The sequence below is a fragment of the Schistocerca cancellata genome, chromosome 3 (assembly GCF_023864275.1).
Source record: "Schistocerca cancellata isolate TAMUIC-IGC-003103 chromosome 3, iqSchCanc2.1, whole genome shotgun sequence".
Taxonomy (NCBI): domain Eukaryota; kingdom Metazoa; phylum Arthropoda; class Insecta; order Orthoptera; family Acrididae; genus Schistocerca; species Schistocerca cancellata.
The window spans coordinates 481,140,533-481,163,312 of NC_064628.1; the positions used below are offsets into that span (position 1 = coordinate 481,140,533).

General features: G+C 39.5%; 1 protein-coding gene across 1 annotated transcript in view; it reads left to right on the plus strand.

Annotated features, from left to right (window-relative positions):
• LOC126175246 (ATP-dependent RNA helicase DHX8) overlaps positions 1-22,780 on the plus strand; it is a 142,469-nt gene that overhangs the window by 47,032 nt on the left and 72,657 nt on the right. The window contains exons 7-10 of the mRNA XM_049921887.1: positions 7,941-8,082; positions 13,648-13,854; positions 14,049-14,172; positions 21,447-21,628. Coding sequence (XP_049777844.1) covers positions 7,941-8,082; positions 13,648-13,854; positions 14,049-14,172; positions 21,447-21,628 — 655 coding nt within the window. The remainder of the gene's footprint in view (positions 1-7,940; positions 8,083-13,647; positions 13,855-14,048; positions 14,173-21,446; positions 21,629-22,780) is intronic.

Here is a 22,780-nt window from a genome sequence, read left to right on the forward strand (position 1 = left end):
CATGACACCATGACGGGCACAGAAATCCGCAAATTCGGAAGAGGCAAATTGCGGACCATTATCAGTAACAAGAGTAGAGGGTAGGCCTTCCAAAGAGAAAATGCGAGCTACAGCATTTGTGGTTGCCACAGTGGTAGGCGACATGCAATGGACAGTGAAAGGAAACTTAGAGTAGACATCAATTATGAGTAGCCAATAAGTACCTAAAAAAGGTCCTGTGAAGTCAGCATGAATATGCTCCCAGGGCTTCTCAGGCGAAGGCCACGGTGACAAAGATGACTTCAGGGCGGCGGCCTGTGACGCACAAGGGCCACAGGCAGCGACCATGTGTGCGATTTTAGAGTCGATGCCGGGCCAGTACACATGATGGTGCACCAGAGATTTTGTGCGAGAGACACCCCAGTGCCCTTGGTGAAGGAGGCGCAAGACCGAAGCACGCAAAAATGCAGGTACCACCACACGCGGCGAAGCATTTTCGGTCAAAAGGAGGATAACCCCATCCCTAGCCGTGAGGCGGTAACGCAAAGCGTAGTAGTTCCGCAACGGATCAGAAGTCTTAGCGGACGGACGATCTGGCCAACCCTTCTGAATACAGCGTAAAACCCTTGAGATGGTAGGGACAGAACCCGTAGCAGCCGCCAGCCAGTCCCCCCGGTGATGGGGAACCCGTCCACAACCCGCTGCTCAGCAACATCTAGGTGGAAACACGAAAGTTTGTCCCTATCGAATACCAGATCAGGACCCATGGGAAGGCGAGACAGTGCATCAGCATTTGCGTGTTGAGCCATCGGCCGGAAATGAATCTCATAATTGAAACTAGACAAGTAAAGAGCCCAATGCTGGAGGCGGTGTGCAGCCTTGTCGGGAAGCGACTTTGATGGATGAAACAAGGAAACAAGTGGTTTGTGGTCCGTAACAAGATGAAATTTGGATCCACAAAGAAAAACACCAAACTTATGCAGAGCATAAATAATGGCCAAAGCTTCTTTTTCAATTTGAGAATATTTTCGTTGGGCATCCGTGAGCGTCTTGAAAGCATAAGCAATGGGTTGTTCAGAACCGTCAGAAAAACAGTGCGGAAGGACTGCACCAACCCCGTATTGAGAGGCATCCGTGGCAAGAACAAGATGTTGGCCAGGTCGATAAGTAGCCAGGCACGGGGCCTGTTTCAGCATAGTCTTCAATTTCTGGAAAGCCACATTGCATGATGCGGACCAGTGAAAAGGCACGTATTTATGCAACAGGCGATGCAATGGCTGAGCCACCGAAGCAGCAGACGGTAAAAACCTGTGATAGTATGCTATTTTCCCCGAGAAGGCCTGTAGCTCCTTAACAGATGTAGGGCGAGGAAGGGCATGGATCGCAGTGACAGTTTGTTGAAGCGGACAAATACCATCCCTAGAGATTTGAAACCCCAAGTACGTGATAGAGGCCTGAAAAAATTTTGATTTCTGAAGGTTACACTTAAGACCGGCAATCTGTAAGACATGAAAAAGTTGGCGGAGATTCTGAAGATGTTCTTCAGTGGTGGAGCCAGTGACAACAATGTTGTCCATGTAATTTATATACCCAGGGACAGGGAACAATAATTGTTCCAAGAAGCGCTGAAAGAGAGCAGGGGCGCTGACAACCCCGAATGGGAATCGTTGGTATTGATAGAGGCTGAATGGCATGTTAAGCACCAGGAACTGCCGGGAAGCAGCGTCGAGAGGGAGTTGATGATAAGCTTCTGACAGGTCAAATTTAGAAAAATACTGGCCTCCAGCAAGTTTAGTGAACAGTTCTTCAGGTCGGGGCATAGGGTAAGTGTCGATGAGGCATTGGGCATTTACAGTGGCTTTGAAATCGCCACAGAGACAAATATCACCATTAGGCTTAGCAACGACAATGACAGGAGAGGACCACTCACTTGAAGAGACAGGAAGCAAGACCCCTGAAGCAGTGAGATGATCCAGCTCCCGTTTGACCCGATCACGAAGGGCCACTTAGACCGAGCAGTGGGTTTGAGCATGATATGAGCTTCAAAATCGTTTGCACGGCCTAACCCAGGAGAAAAAAGGGACGAAAATGACGTCGACAAGGAATCCAATTGAGCATAAGGAATGGCATCAGATATGATATTGACAGAGTCATCTATGGGGAACCCAAAAACGCGAAAGGCATTGAAACCAAAAAGATTCTCTGCGTTACTATGGTCGACCACAAAAATGGGATCAGTGCGAACGACAGATTTGTAAGATACCTCAGCATCAAATTGTCCCAAGAGAGAAATCTTCTGTTTATTGTATGTCTGTAATTGCCTAGTGACAGGTGATAGGGTTGGAGAACCCAACTGAAGATACGTCTGAGAATTGATGATAGTGGCAGCAGAACCAATATCCACCTGCATGCGAACATCTCGACCAAGTATTTGGACTGTGAGGAATAACTTCCCTGAAAGGGAAGAAGTACAATTGATAGACATGTTCATGAACATCATGTATGCGGTCAGATTTGCAAACGGATGACACATGACCCTTCTTTTTGCAATTGTGACACATGGCCCAACATTGGGGACAATCCTCCCGTGAATGTTTCGTAAAACACTGCGGACATGAAGGAAGTTGCCGGGGGTTTTGCTGCAGTTTCTTAGAGGTTTGTTTACGGTTAGGCCGAGGCCACACTTGGGAGCGTACTGCGGCCACGTCGCCTGGTGGGGACACGCTGCACGCGTCGTCAACAGCGCACAGAGGTTGTATATCCCTGACGTCACCCCATGCCTCTATTTGCGCTCCAGCGGCGCAAGAAATTTCAAACGACTGCGCGATGGATAGGACTTCATCTAGAGTTGGATTTGCCAACTGAAGGGCATGTTGCCTAACTTCTTTGTCGGGCTCCGACCGGATAATAGCATCCCATACCATGGAATCGGCATAGGATTCTTTGTGAACTTCAGTAACAAATTGACACTTTCTACTGAGTCCGAGAAGTTCAGCAACCCAAGCGCGATAAGATTGATGTGGTTGTTTTTGACAGCGATAAAAGGCAACACGAGAGGCTACCACATGTTTGTGCTTTTGGAAATATACGCACAGAAGTGAGCTCATGTCAGCAAAGGACATAGACGCAGGATCTTTCAAAGGAGCCAATTGCGACAACAACCGATACATTTGAGGTGAAATCCATGAAAGGAACAGAGAATTATACATTTGTTCGTCCGCGACATGAAATGCCAAGAAGTGCTGTCGAAGATGTTTTTCGTAATCAGACCAGTCTTCTGCCGTCTCGTCGTAAGGAGGGAAAGGTGGTATAGACAACGGCGAGAAATGCCCCGCATTGGATGCCACGACGAAATCGCGAATCGCCGATGTGAGAAGCGTTTGCTGTTCAATGAGACCTTGCAATAGTTGCTTTGAAGTAGCCAAGGAAACCTGTGGTTCAACGATGAAAAGAAAAAAATCCACTACCTCGTCGCCAATTGTTATAACGTCAAGTTGAACACATATATTTCTAAAATGACACAACACATGTAAGTCACAGAGCAAGTAGACAAGGTAAGACATGCGTACACAGTAACAGTCAAATCAGCACTGAGTCCAAGTCTAGCGGCCACTGGCTGGCTGGCCGCTTAGGTGGCGCAGCTGCTGCATGGCTCGCAGACAGCGCCGCATGTATAGGATGCGCGTAACTGCGCGGCGGCACTTAGAAAGATCGGCGAGTCACAACAATTATATTCTTTTGTAACCACAGCAGATTCTCTAGATACTTTTTTAAGACCTGCGGTGCAGGTCTTGTAGGTAGCAACTGTTACCAGCTGTGTGTGTGTGTGTGTGTGTGTGTGTGTGTGTGTGTGTGTGTGTGTGTGTGTGTGTGTGTGTTTTTCCCAGAAGTTATACCTCATTTGTAGAAATCTGTAGTTGTAAATAGAAAACAAACTTAAGAATTTAGGCTTTCTGCTTTAAATACACCAATGTTTGTATTAGAAGGCTGATATTGAATAGGCAGGTGAAGCTTCAATCCAGTAATATTTATTGCAGAAAGAATTGAAAAAGAATCATTAGTCAAATAAATAAGTAAACAGATCACCTTTTTGTTTAAATTTCATTCATAGTCAGTTACATGAGATACAAAAACATAAAAACACAAGATCAATGTGAAATTTAGCATTCATATTGCATTATGTTGTACTACCACTTTAACCAAAGGTAGATACACTGTCTGCACTACATTTACTGTACTCATATGGGGTGTCCAATGTGTCAGCCTTCCCTGTTAAAATTTTTTCTTTTTATACTCCATACTACACATCTTTTTTGTCTTATTTTCTTCCTTTCTGTGATGATGATGATATGATTTGGGAACAAATTTTCTGAAAGTCCAGTTACTTTTCATGGACCCCGTGAAAAGTTCTCTGTTGACTCTCCTGCAACTGACACCAAGCTTGTAGGGAATTTTTTATTTGTCAGTATGGTGTGTGGTATGCATGCATTTCATACAGCCATTATAATGCAATAAAAATCCTGCTTTGTCCACTTATTCATTGTTTTAAGGTTCAATGGCCCATATAACAGACGTTGCTCAAATAGGTTACCCTTTTGATAGTCCTTTCCAGTTATTCATTGCTACCGAAGAAGACCAGTATTTGCTTCAGGTAAGTGTTCAGCTAGCTGCACATTTGTATAAGCTTCTTCGGATTAATAAGTGTTTTCAGATTTTTCTGTCGATGAATTCAGTTGAGGTGTAACTTTATAAAATGGACAAATCCTTTTTCATCTTCCTTTCTTTGCCTTAAGTTGTCATTCATGTGAAAGAATAATATATGTTAATAAACATATCATTTGGCTAGAGCAAAACCTGAAACCGACAACAGTGTCAGTATTCCAATGACTCTTCATATCTGACTTGTCACTTATTGTTATATGCAAGGATCTTTTTTCCCTGCTGTAGTCAGAGTTTTCTATAGTTTGAACTTAGAACTAGCCAGAAGCTTATTTGCATTAACATTGTCCTCGGATTTGCAAATAATAATTTGTCTATCCCTTTGTGTTTGTTATTAGTGGATTGTCAAATAATATATCTAAACATTTGCTTTATGTGTTGTCCTACATTTTGTTTCAATCCATTGTACCTATGTACACAGTTACGAGGGGTGGTTTGAAAAGTTCTCGGAACCACCACAAGAGGTCGGCACTACTACAACGAGTTGTTCACATGATATTCATTGGACTGTTGCCTGTAAACACATGCCACATCAGTGCTCTTGGAAGAGAGCTGTGGTGGTGATGTGGCTCTGTTGTTGTTCCTGCTTAGTGATTTATGAAGATGGAAAAAAATCAAGATTCGAGCAGTGATTAAGTACTTTGTAAAGAAAGGTATGAAAGCAAAGGACATTCATGCTGATTTCCAGAATACACTGAAAGGCTCTGCTCCTTCATATTCATATGTTGCCAAGTGGACAAATGAATTTAAATTTGGTCGGGAGAGCTTAGATTATGATCCGTGCAGTGATCGGTTAAGGTGTGTCACTACTCCAGAAATCATTGCAAAAGTGCACAAAATGGTCATGGAAGATCGCCGATTGAAAATAATTGAAATTGCTCACAACTGCCAGATGTTATCTGATAGGGTATATCACATTTTAACTGAAGAATTAGAAATGAAAAAATTATCTGCAAGATGGGTGTTGCAACTGTTGATGCATGCACGCACACATGTGCCGTCGCCATGACAAAATTACACAAACTAAGGTATGAATTGTTGCCACACCTGCCTTATTCACCTGATATTACCCCGTCAGACTTCCATCTCTTCCCAAAATTGAAAATTTTTCTTGGTGGACGAAGATTCACTTCAAATGAAGAATCAATAGCCGGAGTTGACAACTATTTTTCAGGCCTGGAGGAAACTCATTTTCGAGATAGGATCAAGGCACTGGAACATCGTTTGACCAAGTGCATTAATCTACAAGGAGACTACATTGAAAAATAAAAAAAAAAGTTTCAGTGATGTAAGTACTTTTTTTCGATTCCGTTCGAAGAACTTTTCAAACCACCCTCGTATTTCATCCACTCGTGTCCAGTTCTCATCAAAGTCATTTTCACGCTTTTTTTTTTCTTTTTTACTTCGCATAGGTGTATATGAAGAAGACCAAGCAAGATCTGCTTTGTCCTGATGTACTTGCAGTACTTGCAGGATATATTCTTATGACAACATATTCTGTGAAAATTATACAAGAAACAAATGCAGCAGTTTCACTTCAAATAAATCTAGACATACCATATAATAATGAAATGTGGTTCTGCCTTGACCAAACACAATTTTTCTTGTGTTAGTACCCAAACAAGTTTTGGAAAAGTTTCTCCATCTTCATTGTGTTCATTTTTCTCTGTTAAGTAAATATTATCATAATGAGTACATAAGAATTTTTGAGGTTATGGTATTTACATTAATACATGTACTGACAGAAATATTAACAGAAAAATACATGTACATATTAATATTATATATTGGTGCTCACATGGCTGGCTGATATTTGCAGCACAGCTACAATTACTGCCTTCCAGTATTTCTTCTGCAGTTAATAGGCATTTGTTGGTGTTTTGTTATCTTAATTTGCCAAATTTTAGGCGTAATATGCAATTATAATTTTTTATATTGACCTAAAGTGAGACAAATTACATAACAAGACAATGGTTATCATTTTTTCTAGACATTTCTCCTATTTACTGCACATTTTAAACTCAAAATCAACCTGAAAATATACAAAATTCCAGAGAGAATCTTCATGCCAGCTAATGTCTGTGAAGTTTCAGTAGTGAATTGTTATGTTGGTGCTGGTCACCACTGATATCTTTCAGTCACAATAGCTTTGATTCTGTGTATATTCAACATCACAGGAAAACATCTTCACTGGTGTATTGAAATATTACACCCACCACACTTTCCCATTTACCAATCACTGTGATATTGTGTCAGTGGCATGCTAAGTATTAATAAAGTATTCTTATTTCACTTGACCTCTTTCTGTAACTTGTCAGAAGTTTATTTTATTTTATATGAGTCATCAATTGGTTGCTTTTTTGTGTAACAGTCAACTTCTTCCATTTTTACTCTATATTTTTATAGGCTAACTACATCATCTTATCTCAGTGAGAAATTTCTGTTTTTGTAGATGCATTCTCGTTAATGCTTATTTGTTCTGCACCCCAGTAAAGATATATACCAACACCCACTAAAGTACAAGTATTTTAAGTATGAAGTTGATGATTACAGTTTGTGGTAAACTTACATATGAGTCAATTATGTGAGACCTGAATGTGTCAAACGCCGCTCTATTGGAATTATTATCAGAAGAAAAGTTATTTTGAATCTTGGATGTTAGCCAAAAAACCAAATTCTTGACAGATTTGGAGTATGCTGTTTACATCCTCACCAAATTAACTGTGAAAATAATAACAGTGTAATGACAAGGGTAGTTGCTACTCACCGTATAACAGAGGTGCTGAGTCGCAGAAATATACAACAAGAAGACTGTCGGAAAGTTATTACATACAACATACAAACATTCACACAAACACATCTCTCACACTCATGACCACAGTCTCTGGCAACTGGAGCCAGTCTGTCTATTTTTGGCATAGGCCTTGTTGGCAAAAGCTAACTTTCTGACAGCCTTCTTGTTGTGCCTTTCTGCAACTCAGCATCTCAGCTATATGGTGAGTTGCAACTACCCTTTTCATTATCTTGTTACGTTTCATCCTGGATTTTTCATTATGAAAATAATACATGCACTGAACTTGCTTATTAACAGAAATAAGATTAATAAATAGAAAGCAAACAAAAAAATTAGTAATGCTATATGAAGTGGAATATGTGTGAGAACTGTGCAGGAAAAAGCTTTGAGAGCCTTCCATTGGAGTTATTAAATTGAATGTTTGATCATTTTAAATTTTTGTTCACAGGGATGAAGAACAGGCTCATCGTAATCCTGATAGGCCCACATCATTGTTGGAGCTGCAAGGTTCATTAGCTGAAGAAGATGAAACTAACAGCCGCAAACGTGTGCACCGTATTTCATCTCCAGAAAAATGGGAGATTAAACAGGTATAATTTTGTAAAATGACTTATGACCGTTTGTGAGACAGTTTATGTTTGTGAGACAGCTAAGGGACATGCAAGGTACCTCAGTTGTTAGCTAGTTTCATGATCCATGGATCATGGATCATTTGTATCATTAACCCTAATGATGTGGAGAATGCGTGCGTGTGAGAGAGAGAATGGGTGGGCAGGCGCAAGTGCACCTGTGCCCATGTGTGTGTGTGCATGTCCATGCACACGCCTCCATATTTGAGTCATCACTGCAACTGACTATCATGTGGAGAACCAGAGTTTGATTACCAGTACTACCAGCAATTTCATTCTTAGCAGGAGGACTCTAACTGGGTGTATTTAGCCTTTTTGTGCCAGTTGAGAAGCTACTTGACAAAACAGTAGTGGCTCCAAGTCACGAAAACTGACATTGGCTGGGAGAGAGGTGTGCTGACCCTGCACCTCTCCATATTGCATCCAGCAATGCCATTTGCGGAGGATGACATGGCGGTCTGTCAATATTGATAGACCCACCAGGGCTTTTTTTTTTCTTCTGGAATTGTATTTATGTACTTCATTGTCCCTTTTGAGCTGTAGTGGGTTATTTACAACAAACGTGGGATTTGCTCCATATGTTATGCAGTATGTTTTTGTGCGGTGAAGACATTCTTTCATAAAGATGAGCTACTACAGAACATTATTGAATGATAATATGTCAAATATGATAAGTTATTGCAGTTTCTCTTCCCAAGACTTGCAATGATTTGAAATGCAAATATGGCTGAACTAAGCTATTTTCTTCTTCTGTGGCGTATCTGTCTTACGACAGATTTCAACTGGAGGCTCCTGTTCTAAGCATCTTCATTCATATGTTTGTGTGTTCATCCACTTCTAATGTCATCCATCATTCCAGTTCTCTTGCTACCTCTTTCTTTCATTAATTCCACAATTCTCCCTATAATTTTTTGTTGTTGACAATTCCTATGCAGTTTATTTTCCAGTTGAGATTTTTTTTCTCATTCTTTTTCACTTTAGATAATCTTCTTTCTTCCTCTATTTTCTTCATTACTTCCTCATTATTAAGTCTTTCTAAATATTGTCCTTCCTTCTTTTTAACTGTCCATGATTCATACACTCCAGATGTAACATTTAGTAAATCTTTGTTCCCCTTCATCTTCCAAACCCATTCTAGTATCATCAGCCTGTGCACCACATAACTCTTCCACAGAATCCATCCAAACTTCAGGCTCCTCTTCTATACACAGTGTTTTCTTCCCATGTTCATTTAACATTCCTCATTTGCTTATTTTCATTACTTCTTTCCTTGTTAAGAATTTTGCTGTTTTGTACGTTTCTTCCAATTTTACTTTCTCATCCATTTATTCTCTTTTCTCACGTTGTTTTCTCATCCAGTCCTTTCTAGCCTGGTCATTTAAAATTCTTAGTTCATTGATTATTTTTCTGTACTTTCTTCTTCCTTCTTCCGTATTGTCATTTTTCTTTTTGCTACATTTATTCACTTTATCAAACATACTTTCTGTTATACACTCTTTCTTAATGCTTGTTCTTTTCTCCTCTCCATTTTCTGTTTCTGATCCTTCCAACACTGTACTTCTAATGGTATACCATTCTTCAGTGAAATCTACACTTTTCCTTGTGTTTTCCGGTGTATTTTTGACGTTGTGGCTGCTCTCTTTCATAAAGTTCTCACTCTTTAATTTCCCACAATACCATTTCTTTATCTGTTGTATTTTCTTAATAGGCTTTAATCCTGTCCTGATGTCTGATTATAACAAAGGCTATTTGATATCTAGCAATATCACCTGGAGCTTTCCATGTGTATAATCTCTGTTAATGGTGCCTAAACCAAGTATTTGCAATCCAAAGATCAAATCATCCACAAAAGGCTATCAGTTTTTCTCTCTTTTCATCAGTCTTCCCCAGTCCATGATCTCATACTATGTTTTGCCTTCTTCTCTTTGTTTTAAGAGTTCCAAAACGTGTTTTTTCCAGTTTCATTTCTCATGAAAAAGTACACCTAATTTTTTTAAAAATTTTCACCTTAGTTATTATTTCCTCTCCATTCAATGATGTAAGTACCTCTAGATGTGCAGAACTGAATACGAGGGTTAGAACTTTAATAGTGGCAACTATTTATTTACAGCTCATACAAAATAGATACATGTTTCAAAGTTTTACTGACCTTCAGAGTAGTCACCAGCATTGTGTACCCTCTGTTGCCAGCCATGTGGAAGTCGTAGGATACTCTTAGCAGTGCCAGTTGTGTTGACAGTTCGAGGGGTGCGGTCTATTGCCCGACGACTTTGTAGCAGTTCTGAAGCAAATGCTGTGAAATGTTTTCTTCAGTTGAGAAATCGAGTTGAACTGATGAGGGCTTAAGTCAGGGGAGTGCAGTAGGTGGTATAGCTCTCAGCAGCCCCATCAGTCAAATCAGTAACAGCAGAGGTTGAAAATACCACTTCAGTTGTAAGTTACTTTATTTTCACACAGCTGGTTGCGGACTGTTATAAGCCCATCCTCAGGTGTCATAGCTGTGCTGTGGTCCCTGAGCACCGCGTGTACCAGGCGCGGTGTGCTACCTATTAGCAGACGTCTTGTCTGATGTTTCGAACGACTTGACTGAGTGGGAAGAAGACATTGAATATCAAAAAAATGAAAGTGAAGCAGAATCGTCGGAAGGTAGTGAAATACGTCCAAGAAGAATTCGGTGAATGCTATGGTTGCCAACTGATTCGGATGAATCAGAAGAAGACGACAGTGCACAGTGGTCAGACTTTGATTTACCGAGGACCAATAGTAAATTTGAAGGATCTCCCATTCCAAACATATTTCCTGAAGATACACAGAGCGTCGAGGATATCTTAGAATTGTATATTGGGAACGATCTATTTGAATATCTTAGCAATGAAACCAACAAGTACTACATTAAAAATTGCAATAGAAGGAAAAAAAAAAAAAATTGCCAAATTTGTCGATGTTACAGGACCTGAACTTAGAAAATGGTTTGGGCTTGCTATCCTTATGGGAATTGTAAAAAAAGCAAGGATCGATGATTATTGGTCAACGAATCCGTTGATAGACACACCGATATTTCACAAAACGAAGTCCCGCAACCGATTCAGACACATAGTATCATTTTTACATTTTTACGATAGCAAATATAAACTAGATAATGCTGACCGGCTTTTCAAAGTGCAATTTGTAATTGATTATTTTTCCAAAAAATTTAAAGAAACCTTTATCCAAGCCAAAACATCTCAGTTGATGAAGGAATGCTACCATGGTGTGGACAGTTAAATTTTAAAGTTTAAAATCCATCGAAAATTACAAAATGTGGCATACTCATTTCGATGCTGTGTGATTCAAATAAGAGATACATTTCCTCATTCAAGATATATAGCGGCGCTGGACAACCTTTAGCAAAAACAGTGCTGGAACTATTGAAACGTTCTTATGGAAAGTGGCATCACCTCTACATGGATAATTATTATAACAGTGTAGAATTTGCAGAGAAGAATATAGGATGTCCGGAAAAATTAAAGTGCGCAAAAGTCAATGTGTTTGAAGCTTGTCATCAATGGAAAGGTGAAGTACTCGCTCAGATATGGAGAACTTCAAAAACTAAAACGATACGAATGATACCTACTATATATAATGCCAGTTTGACTGACACTCAAAGAAAATGTAGGAAAACCAAATATACAATAAAACAACCTGAAAATATATTAGACAATAACAAATACATGAAAGGAGTGGATTGGGCAGACCAATATTTGAGTTATTACCCTATATACAGAAAAATTATGAAATGGTCAAAAAGGGTTTTCATGTACCTCTTTAATTGCACATTATTTAATGCGTTCTGTACAGGGCAGTATTTCAGTACAGACCACAAGAGTCTCCGATTTCAGGATTTTTTTGTTGAAAGTGTCTGATTCGTGGATACAAGACCATGTACCTGCTTCTGACCAAAGTTTTGGGGGTTGCCACTACATCGCTTATATCTCGTCATTATCCGGTTGACAGACTTTCCAGTCACATAAAGCAACACCAGCTAATACTTATTTCCGAAACGAATAAACAAAAATGAAGGAACTGATATGTATGTTCCAAAAACAAAAAAAGCAGAACAACAAACTTAATGTGCAAGTCTTGTGGAGTTGCGTTACATCTTGGAGACTGTTTTGCTGCATATCATACGAAAAAGAAGTATTAAGTACCAAAGACAATGCAAATAAATAAATATATGAAACAAACAAATTTTGTATTTATTTACATATGTATATCTTCGAAATTTTATGAAAGTAGGGGAACAGGGTTGTGAACTTACGAGAACTAACGACGAGATTAGTAAAACATAACGACCTTTAACCTCCCGATAATGTCAAGAATGGCCGGTGACAAGCCAAGTAATTGAAACTAGCACTGCCAGTGCCAAGCGAATACATCTGTATGAGACGTGCAGACGGCAAAGTGTTAAGTACAACTTTCTGCATTCTTTTGTTTAGATAAGATTTTATCTATTGGTTGGCTGTACCACGAATTCCATAAAATCTCAGTCGGTTTAGGAGACTATCGTATTCACACAGTCAAATGCCTTAGATATGTTAAGACAATTTCCGGCAAATTCATGGACTCATTTTTAGTTTCTAATGATTTGACGACTAAGAGTGTGTGAAGTTGGATTGCAAACTTCCCACTTCTCTTATATGAGTCGACTTACTTAGTGTACCCAGCGGATATTCTCTGGGTAGCCAGCTTCTGGAATCTCCATAAACTTCTTCTCCGAAGATTGATGCTAGTTACAGGAACTTTAAAGACTCTCTCTCTACTTGCGAAATAATTAGGTACTCGAAGAATAGTTTTCAACAACTATCGGTATATTTGAGCTTCAGAAAGAACAAAATTCACACTTTGCATATAAACATTTGACTTCTTGTAAGTCGCTCGTATCGTCTCATATTAGAAACAGATTTAAGTACATTTTAGAAAGGAGTTGGCTTAACAACCATAACTCTGTTACAAACAAATTGTGAAATATGTCTTGCCTCCAGCAAGTCCAACCAAGATAAGAGCTTTTTCAGAATTCAGAATCTCAAATGTTCGTGTTATTTATAACAATGGTCACTGATACGATTAACACAGAATAACCCAGAAGTTTCATAGTTCTTCCTAGCTCTTTCACTACGACTTCCATGGACTGACCGACAATTACTTGTTGGTGCCATTCGACCACCGTGTCTACAGTCTTTTCACGACAAACTTCAAACCTGCACACACAAACATGTGACACGCATTTCTTAGGATTCTATCATCCCACTCTCACATCCAAAATATCGTATGTTCGAGATGATAGAAGGCCAAGTGGTTCTAGAATTTACGTAGAAATTCTTGAAACACTACATGTTCTTGCTTGGCATACAGTGTTAACCTGTCTGAAAGCATTAGGTCTAATTTTTTCCACTTGTAATTTCAGTACCTTAATACTATTTCATATTTTTAATAGAAGATTGCTGCATAATTGTGTCAAATATTTTAAATTCTGTATGTTTTTGATAGATGCTGTCTGCAGCGTGCATTGACAAATCTGAACTGCCTGATTTTGATGATGAAACTGGCCTCCTGCCAAAGGAGGAAGATGAAGAAGAAGACATTGAGATAGAAATGGTGGAGGATGAACCACCATTCCTGCAGGGACATGGTCGTATGCTACATGATTTGAGTCCTGTTAGGATTGTGAAAAATCCTGATGGGTCACTTGCACAGGTATAATTAAAGTTTAGTCATAAGATAATCTTTCTTTCTGTAAAATGTAAGAAAATAAGTTATGTTCCTATTGAATATCGTTACTCAAACGCAAATTTTCTGATTTAGTTAATTTGACTAAGGCATACAGAGCATGTAGATGTTAGCTTGCACATTCAGTAATACTTTGCCATTAACTGTTTCATTCTTCATAGGCAGCTATGATGCAGAGTGCGCTTGCAAAAGAAAGAAGGGAACTTAAAATGCTTCAGCGAGAACAAGAAATGGACTCTATACCAACTGGCTTGAACAAGAATTGGATAGATCCCCTTCCAGAAGGTAAGAACTATACACGCACATGTAGGCAAAACTTTTCCATATTTTTAATTTTGTAAAATTAAAATTGAGCTGTAAAAGTGTAGGCATATTGCTTTAAATATTATGTTGTAATTCCCATACTAAAAGATTACCTTTGAAAAAAGGTAAGTGTTAAAGACCCCCATCCACATGTTTTCAGAAGAGTGGTCATGTTTGGAATTGTAGGATCTGTGTACAAAATGGCTACATAATGCGTGTGTTTCACCTAAAATATTTTTTAAAAAAGACAAAGAATGAAGTTTTTCAGGGAAATGCATAGTTTTGGAGAAATGATATACAATAGCCATTTTAATACTATAAATGGAAGTACAACTTTTGATCATTTTATTATGGCTCACTGTTACTTAAATTACAGAAGGCAAAACCCCAATACTGCCAGTAAGACACATTTAAATGTGCATAAGTACTGGCCATCCATTCTACCTCTCTATAATTTTACAGTTGTCTCAAGTTAATTTTTCTTTTGATTCTATGATTTTAGTATGCATCTTACTATCATGTCTATCAGGAAACTGACTAGCTTGAAGAAAAATTTGTAGTCTTAGCAGCTTCCATTTGGACTAGGCAATAATATTAATGATGCCATACCAGATGGCAGAAAATGATTGGTTGGATGTTACAAAATTCTAGAAATTGATATTGTGGTCCTAGTTGGAACAGATGAGGATCATTTACATCTACATCTACATAGATACTCTGCAAGTCACCATATGGTGCATGACGGAGGGTACTCTGTACCACTACTAGTCATTTCCTTTCCTGTTCCACTCACAAATAGAGTGAGGGAAAAACCACTGTCTGTATGCCTCCATAAGAGCCCTAATTTCTCATATCTCTAGAGCGAGGGAAAAACCACTGTCTGTATGCCTCCATAAGAGCCCTAATTTCTCATATCTCTAGAGTGAGGGAAAAACCACTGTCTGTATGCCTCCATAAGAGCCCTAATTTCTCATATCTCTAGAGCGAGAGAAAAACCACTGTGTGTATGCCTCCATAAGAGCCCTAATTTCTCATATCTCATCTTCATGAGATGTGTATATTGGTGGCAGTAGAATCATTCACCAGTTAGCTTCAAATGGCGGTTCTCCAAATTTTCTCAGTAGTGTTTCTCGAAAAGAACGTTACCTTCCCTCCAGGGATTCCCGTTTAAGTTCCTGAAACATCTATGTAACACTTATGTGTTGTTCTAACTGGCCAGTAACAAATCTAGCAGCCTGCCTCTGAATTGCTTCAATGTCTTTCACCTCTATATTTACCTCAGAACTAAGCAAAGGAACATTTGTTATTGCTGTGATTTTGGCAGTTATTTGCAGAAGGGATGGATAAAGACCTGTTTTAAATAACACTTGTGTGCTGCAATGTGACTGTCACTACCAAAACTACTTGTCACATCACCCAGAATAACTTTCATCCATCCCCCAATAACATATTTTAAATTATTTGAAAACTCTTTAACACTGAGTATGGCACCTTACGCCATTTTTGTCACTGTTTGTGTTGTCACATTGTAAATCTATACTGTGTGCCCTAGACATTAAATGTTTCATGGCTAGACCATTGGCAAAGATATGTCATCAAGGGCAGAACATTTCAAGAGAGCACTCATATGACTGACTGCAATTATTGACCAGAATTTAATACTGTCATTGTGACCACTAAGCTTTGTTGGAATCACGGCTCATAAAATCTTGCTCAATACTAGCAATATCCAGAACCTGATGGTGGTCATGGTTTAGAACATGAAACACTTGGGTTGTTTCGGTGCCTCATTATGAGATAAGATCATCCGGGAATCAGGAAGTTGGAATTTGTTTACCCAACACATTATTGGTCTCCCTTTTTACATCCTATTCTGGATTCAAAAAATTTTAAAGCTCACTGAAAAGAAAAATGTTATTTAAATTTGGGTATTCACAGAAGACCATACCTTCCAACATGTTAATGAAAGCAAGACTTTACATTAACCTTGCCTTAGTATTGAACATCATTGACAGATACCTCTTCACATTGAAATAGGACTCCCTAATGTAAAATTGTGTAAATGCTAGTAAAGGCTATTTAAGTAATTTGTCTGCATGAAGACATTTTTTCCCATCTGAGGACATGTGTCACATTTGTAAATCAATTGCTATATGCCACGTAATAGATTATATCCATAGAACATCCAAATAACAAACAATGGAAAATCCAGGAGAGAGAGAAGGAAAGTTGCTACTCACCATATAGCAGAGATGCTGAGTCATGATAGGCACAATAAAAATATTCACACAATAATAGCTTTCGGCCATAAGGCCTTTGTCAGCAGTAGACACACACACACACACACACACACACACACACACACACACACACACACTCACTCACTCACTCACTCACTCACGCAAGCGCAACTTGCACAAACATCTGTCGTCTCAGAGAGCTGAAACTACACTGCAAGCAGAAGCGCGAGTGCATAATGGAAGTGGCGACTGGGTGGGGGTAAGGAGGAAGCTGGGGCGGGGAGGGGGAGGGATAGTATGGTGGGAGTGGCGGACAGTGAAGTGTTGCAGTTTAGACGGAGGGTGGGAGAGAAGGGGTGGAGGGGGTAAGTAGTGGAAAGGAGAGAAAATAAAAGACTGGGTGTGGCGGTGAAATAACGGCTATGTATGTGCTGGAATGGGAACAGGGAGGGGGCTGGATGGGTGAGGACAGTGACTAACAAAGGTTGAGGCCAGGAGGGTTAGGGGAACATAGGATGTATTGCAGGGAAAGTTCCCACTTGCGCAACTCAGAAAAGCTGGTGTTGGTGGGAAGGATCCATATGGCACATGCTGTGAAGCAGTCATTGAGATGAGGGGTATTGCTGGTGGTTAGTAGGTTTGATATGGACGGAGATACTGATGTAGCCATCTCTGAGGTGGAGGTCAACATCTAGGAAGGTGTCTTGTTGGTTTGAGTAGGACCAGGTGAAGCAAATGGGGGAGAAGTTGTTGAGGTTCTGGAGGAATGTGAATAAGGTATCCTCACCTTCAATCCAGATAGCAAAGATGTCATCAATGAATCTGAACCAGGTGAGGGGTTTAGGATTCTGGATTTTTAAGAAGGATTCCTCTAGATGGCCCAGTAATAGGTTGGCATAGGATGGTGCCAAGCAGGTTCCCATAGCCGTACCATAGATTTGTTTGTAGGTAATGTCTTCAAAGGAGAAGTAACTGTGGGTGAGGATATAATTGGTCATGGATACTAGGAAAGAGGTTGTTGGTTTGAAATCCATAGGGCATCTGGAAAAGTAGGGTTCGATGGCAGTAAGGCCATGGGCATTAGGAATGTTAGTGTACAAGGAGGTGGCATAAATAGTGACGAGCAGGGCACCGTGGGGTAAAGGGAAAGGAACAGTGGAGAGTCGGTCGAGGAAATGGTTGGTATGTTTTATATAGGAGGATAGGTTCCGGGTAATAGGTTTAAGGTGTTGGTCTATGAGAGCAGAGATTCTCTCAGTGGGGGCACAGTAACTAGCCACAATAGGGTGTCCTGGGTGGTTGGGTTTATGGACTTTAGGAAGCATGTAGAAGGTGGGAGTGTGGGGAGTGGTAGGGGTAAGTAGAGAGATGGACTGTGGGAAGAGGTTCTGAGATGGATTTGAGTGGTGACTGGAGATCCTGGTGGATTGCTGTAATGGGATCACTGAGGCATGGTTTGTAGGTGGAAGTATCTGACAGCTGATGGAGTCCTTCTGCCACGTAATCCTTGTGGTTCAAAACTACAGCTGTGGAGCCTTATCTTTCCAGTCTCCCACCCCCTCTCAAAGTCCCACAGTCTGGCCACAGAGGAGCATTCCCCTCATAACTCAGTACCATCTGGGACTGGAGCAACTGAATTACATTCTCCGCCAGGGTTTCGATTACCTTACGTCATGCCCTGAAATGAGAAATGTCCTGCTCACTATCCTTCCCACCCCTCCTAACGTGGTATTCCGCTGCCCACTGAACCTACACAATATACTCATCCATCCTTACACAACCCCTGCCCCCAATCCCTTACCTCATGGCTCATACCTCTGTAATAGACCTAGATGCAAGACCTATCCCATACATCCTCCTACCACCATCTACTCCAGTCCGGTCACTAACATCACCTATCCCATCAAAGGCAGAGCTACCTGTGAAACCAATCATGTGATTTACAAGCTAAGCTGCAACCACTGTGCTGCATTCTATGTAGGCATGACGACCAACAAGCTGTCTGTCCGCATGAATGGCCACCGACAAACTGTGGCCAAAAAAACAAGTGGACCACCCTGTAGCTCAATGCGCTGCCAAACATGATACCCCTCATCTCAATGACTGCTTCACAGCCCGTGTTATATGGATCCTTCCCACCAACACCAGCTTTTCTGAATTGTGCAGGTGGGAACTTTGCCTGCAGTACATCCTACGTTCCCGTAACCCTCTTGGCCTCAACCTTCGTTAGTCACTGTCCCCACCCATCCTTCCCCCTTCCTGTTCCCATTCCAGCACTACACAGCTGTCATTTCACCGCCACACCCAATCTTTTAAATTTATTTTTATTTTTAGTTTTATTTATATTTCTCTCCTTTCCACTACTTATGCCCTCCTCCCTCTGTACCTTCCCTCCCACCCTCCATCTAAACTGCATCACTTCACTGTCCACCACTCCCACCATACTATCCCTCCTCCTCCCTGCCTCAGCCTCCTCCTTACCCCCACCCAGTTGCCATTCCCATTTTGCACTGGTGCTGCTGCTGCTCGCAGTGTAGTTTCAGCTCTCTGAGACTGCAGATGTGTGTTCAAGTTGCGCTTGGGTGAGTGTGTGTGCGTGTGTGTATGTGTGTCTACTGCTGACAAAGGCCTTATGGCTGAAATCTATGATTGTGTGAATCTTTTTATTGCGCCTATCACAACTCAGCATCTCCGCTATAAGGTGAGTAGCAACTTTCCTTCTCTCCTATTGGAACATCCAAATAAGAAATTATCTAACTAACTATATCCAAAGATCTAGCTGGTGTGTACAGTATTATCATAAATATCTGCTGCCACTTCATGTCAACCTGACTTGTGTGCATCATTTTACTGTATTATTTTATGTTCTTTCTTATTTTGCTTTGTTGACTATTAATGTATCTGCAATTGATGAATCTCCTTTGCTTTTTGTTCTCTCAGTTTCATATTATTTATCTGACAGTTGCCTCCTATCTCGATCGCCATCAGTTTCCACTTCTGTTGTCCCTCTCACCCCTCTATACTTATCAATTTGGTTCATTATGCATGCATTCTTTTCTTGTCCCATATCAATTATATTATCTCTCTCTCTCTCTCTCTCTCTCTCTCTCTCTCTCTCTCTCTCTCTCACTCCCTCTCTCACTCTGTCTCTCTCTGTAAACTATCCATGACCAATATTCTCAGAAACACCAGTTAATTCCCACCAATCGCTTTTCACTTTGGCTTTCTTTTGTCAGTCCTCTGCATCTCTCGTCTGTTTTGTTCTATCCATTCTGATCTCATACTCTTCACCTATTGAAAATAATCTCGATATAGCTGAAAGTGACCTTTGATGTATGGTCATGGAATAAAAGTGAAAAAATGTGCTATCACATTTTGATCTGATAATTACTTAATTTGAAAACTTTGCATTGTGTTTCTCCATTGTTTTCTGTTCACTTTTCCAACTTTATAGTGAGTTGAATTGAGTAAAAGATGATTTCTTTTGCCAAACCAGAAAGGTAGGTTCTATTTTTGCAGTTGTACTCATTCTGTTCGTATAACTTTCCCTTGTAGTAACAAAGAAAAAATTCTCAACCATAAATATGGTAAGCCTTGCAAACATCTGTTTATATGTAGTGAAATTATCATAACACTATTTTTTACATATTTTTGTGTTGAATTTTTTATTTACTGTGATTTGCTTTCTTTTTTTTTATTGTAAGAAAGGTCGTATATTTGTAACACGTGATTTACGGTCACTTGTTTTAGGATACTATCCGAATGTGAATCTTACAGATATTCCATAAATTTAAGGAGCACAATTTAACCTTAGAGTTCACCCATCAACATATAGCTCCATTTGTATGCAATATTCTATGAGATTAATTTTACTGGCCATCAGTTTCAGTTTGTAATTGTTTATTTGTTGTTGCTGTTTTGCATTACTTAAGCGATCATATTGTCTTTGTATACTGTGTTACATAAACTATTTTACCACATGTTACATTCATAAAAAATGTTTATTTTTCAATAGCTGTAATTGGGTGTGCAATGCTATATCTAATTAATTTCTGTACAGGTTGTCCGGGTTTTAAAATATAATAATATAAAATGTAATAACTTGAGCAATAATTGAGATATTTATTAACGGTATGTTTCTACGAGTATGGTAACTCAGCATGTTTTTATACACACCTAACACACCTCAATATGCACCCCATTAGTGGCGCAACAGACATAATCTGTATTCCACTTCTCTCCAAGTGTTTTGCAGCTTTGCATGCATAACATTTGCAATAGCTGCACAAATGCGATGGTGCATATCTCGCAGATTACAAATTTGTATCTGCTACACTTTATTCTTGATGAACCCACACAGAAAAAAATCAAGTGGTGTAATGTCTGGGCTTTTAGAGCGGTAACCACTGATCTGCCAAATCATGAACCAAGGAATCCCTCACAGAGTTGGCATAATGGTAAGTTGTGCTGTCTTGTTGAAAGATCACAACGTGATGTTTTATCAGTGTGACAAACTTTGGCTCCACAAGAGAAAGCACACAGAATACCTATTGTGTAGTGCACTTGGCTAGTGACAAGCATTTATGGGAAAAAAGCAGTTAAGTGCATCTGCATGTTGTACCAACTGCCGCAAGCAAACACAGAAAATGTTTGGAGTTACCATACTTGTAGAAGCAAACCACTAATAAATATCTCAATTACATGTCTAGTTGTTACATTTTATATTATTATATGTTTAACATGACATCCTGCATTTCTCATCTTATTTGATGAATATAATGTTATTGAAATCAAACAATGGAAAATCCAGGGTGAAATAACCACATTGTTATGAAAAGGATAGATTGCTGCTCACTATGTAGCAGGGATGAGGAGTCACATATAGGCTCAACAAAAAGACTGTCAAAGTCTTCTTGTTTTGCCTACCCTTTTCATATCAGCGTTATTGAAAAGCAGTTTATATGTTAAATTTTTTGTCTGATATTAATGTCCTTTTTTCTCTTTTTCATTGATTAGCTGATGGCAGGAGTTTAGCAGCAAATATGCGTGGAATTGGTTTAACTAACCAAGATCTACCTGAATGGAAAAAGCATGTCATTGGTGGGAAGAAAAGCTCTTTTGGCAGAAAAACTGATATGACACTTCTTGAACAGAGGCAGAGTTTACCTATATACAAACTGAAGGATGAACTTACAAAGGTATTGAGGTATTCTTGAAGAGAACAGTACAGAACATTTGTTCAAGCTTTATTTATACTATCGACTAGCTGAGAAACCCAGTGTTGCCCAGGTATTTATTTGTAGCTGTGCCCAAGACTTCGTATGAGTGGAATTTATTTTTGACTTATAAAGCTTCTTTGTGTACAATGTTTAAAGTAGTGTGATTTGAGGCATGAATGGTGAGCTTGTCTGCTTCACAAACTTGGGAGAAACATACAGAGTTGACCATGCAAAAAGTGACTGTCACTAAGGTCCATGCTGCCTTTCAACATGCAGCTTCTATAATTGTGCTTTTTTTATGCTAATCGCATAACATAAGCTCCCTGGGAATTGTACACATGTAAATGGTAAATTGTTACGAATAACTGGAATATGAGGTATAAAAACTTGTTCACCTGGACCACTTCGTATAATAAATTTCAGCTTCTATGATGATACGGTGGAGTGAAGTAAATTTAAGCCTTTGTGAATGAAGGTTTCTGAGGATCAAGATAATGCATGACACTCTTGATCAGAGTTACTTCATGCCTCACTCTCAGAAGGAATTTCCAAAACAGCGAATTAAAGCCTGGTGTTCTCAAGCCGCAGCAAGTCTCGCCTCACAACCTGCTTTGGATTCATGAGACCACATAGTCTCAGTTGTTTAGTTGCTGTGGTGTATTCAGAAGGACTCTGCTGTTTTGTAGGCTTTTTTATTCATAAACTAAATTAAATCAAAATGTTATTTGGAGGCACTCAAATCAAAGAGCAAACTTAATCAATTCTTTTTTTCCCAGCAAAGAATATGAATGAAACATATCAAAAGAAGCAAAGTTTTTAATACTCAAAGTTTTTAATACACAAAGTGCAGTCAGTAAATCTGTTTACCCTGGCCAACTACATTTGCTGTTAGTTTATATTGATAAAGATAATATTGCAGCCCTTAATTCTCTCACCGATGTAATCTTCTGAAAATACATCTGTTACTGAGTTGGTTCTTTGGTGTAATATGTCATGATGATTAAACATCCAGACTACTAAACTAGAAGGCAATTTTAGACAAAACTTTAAATTATGATATCTTTCTTTACTGTGTTCTGATTTTGAATCAATAAAGCCTATATGTTGCCCCAAGCTACACGTAAGTTATCT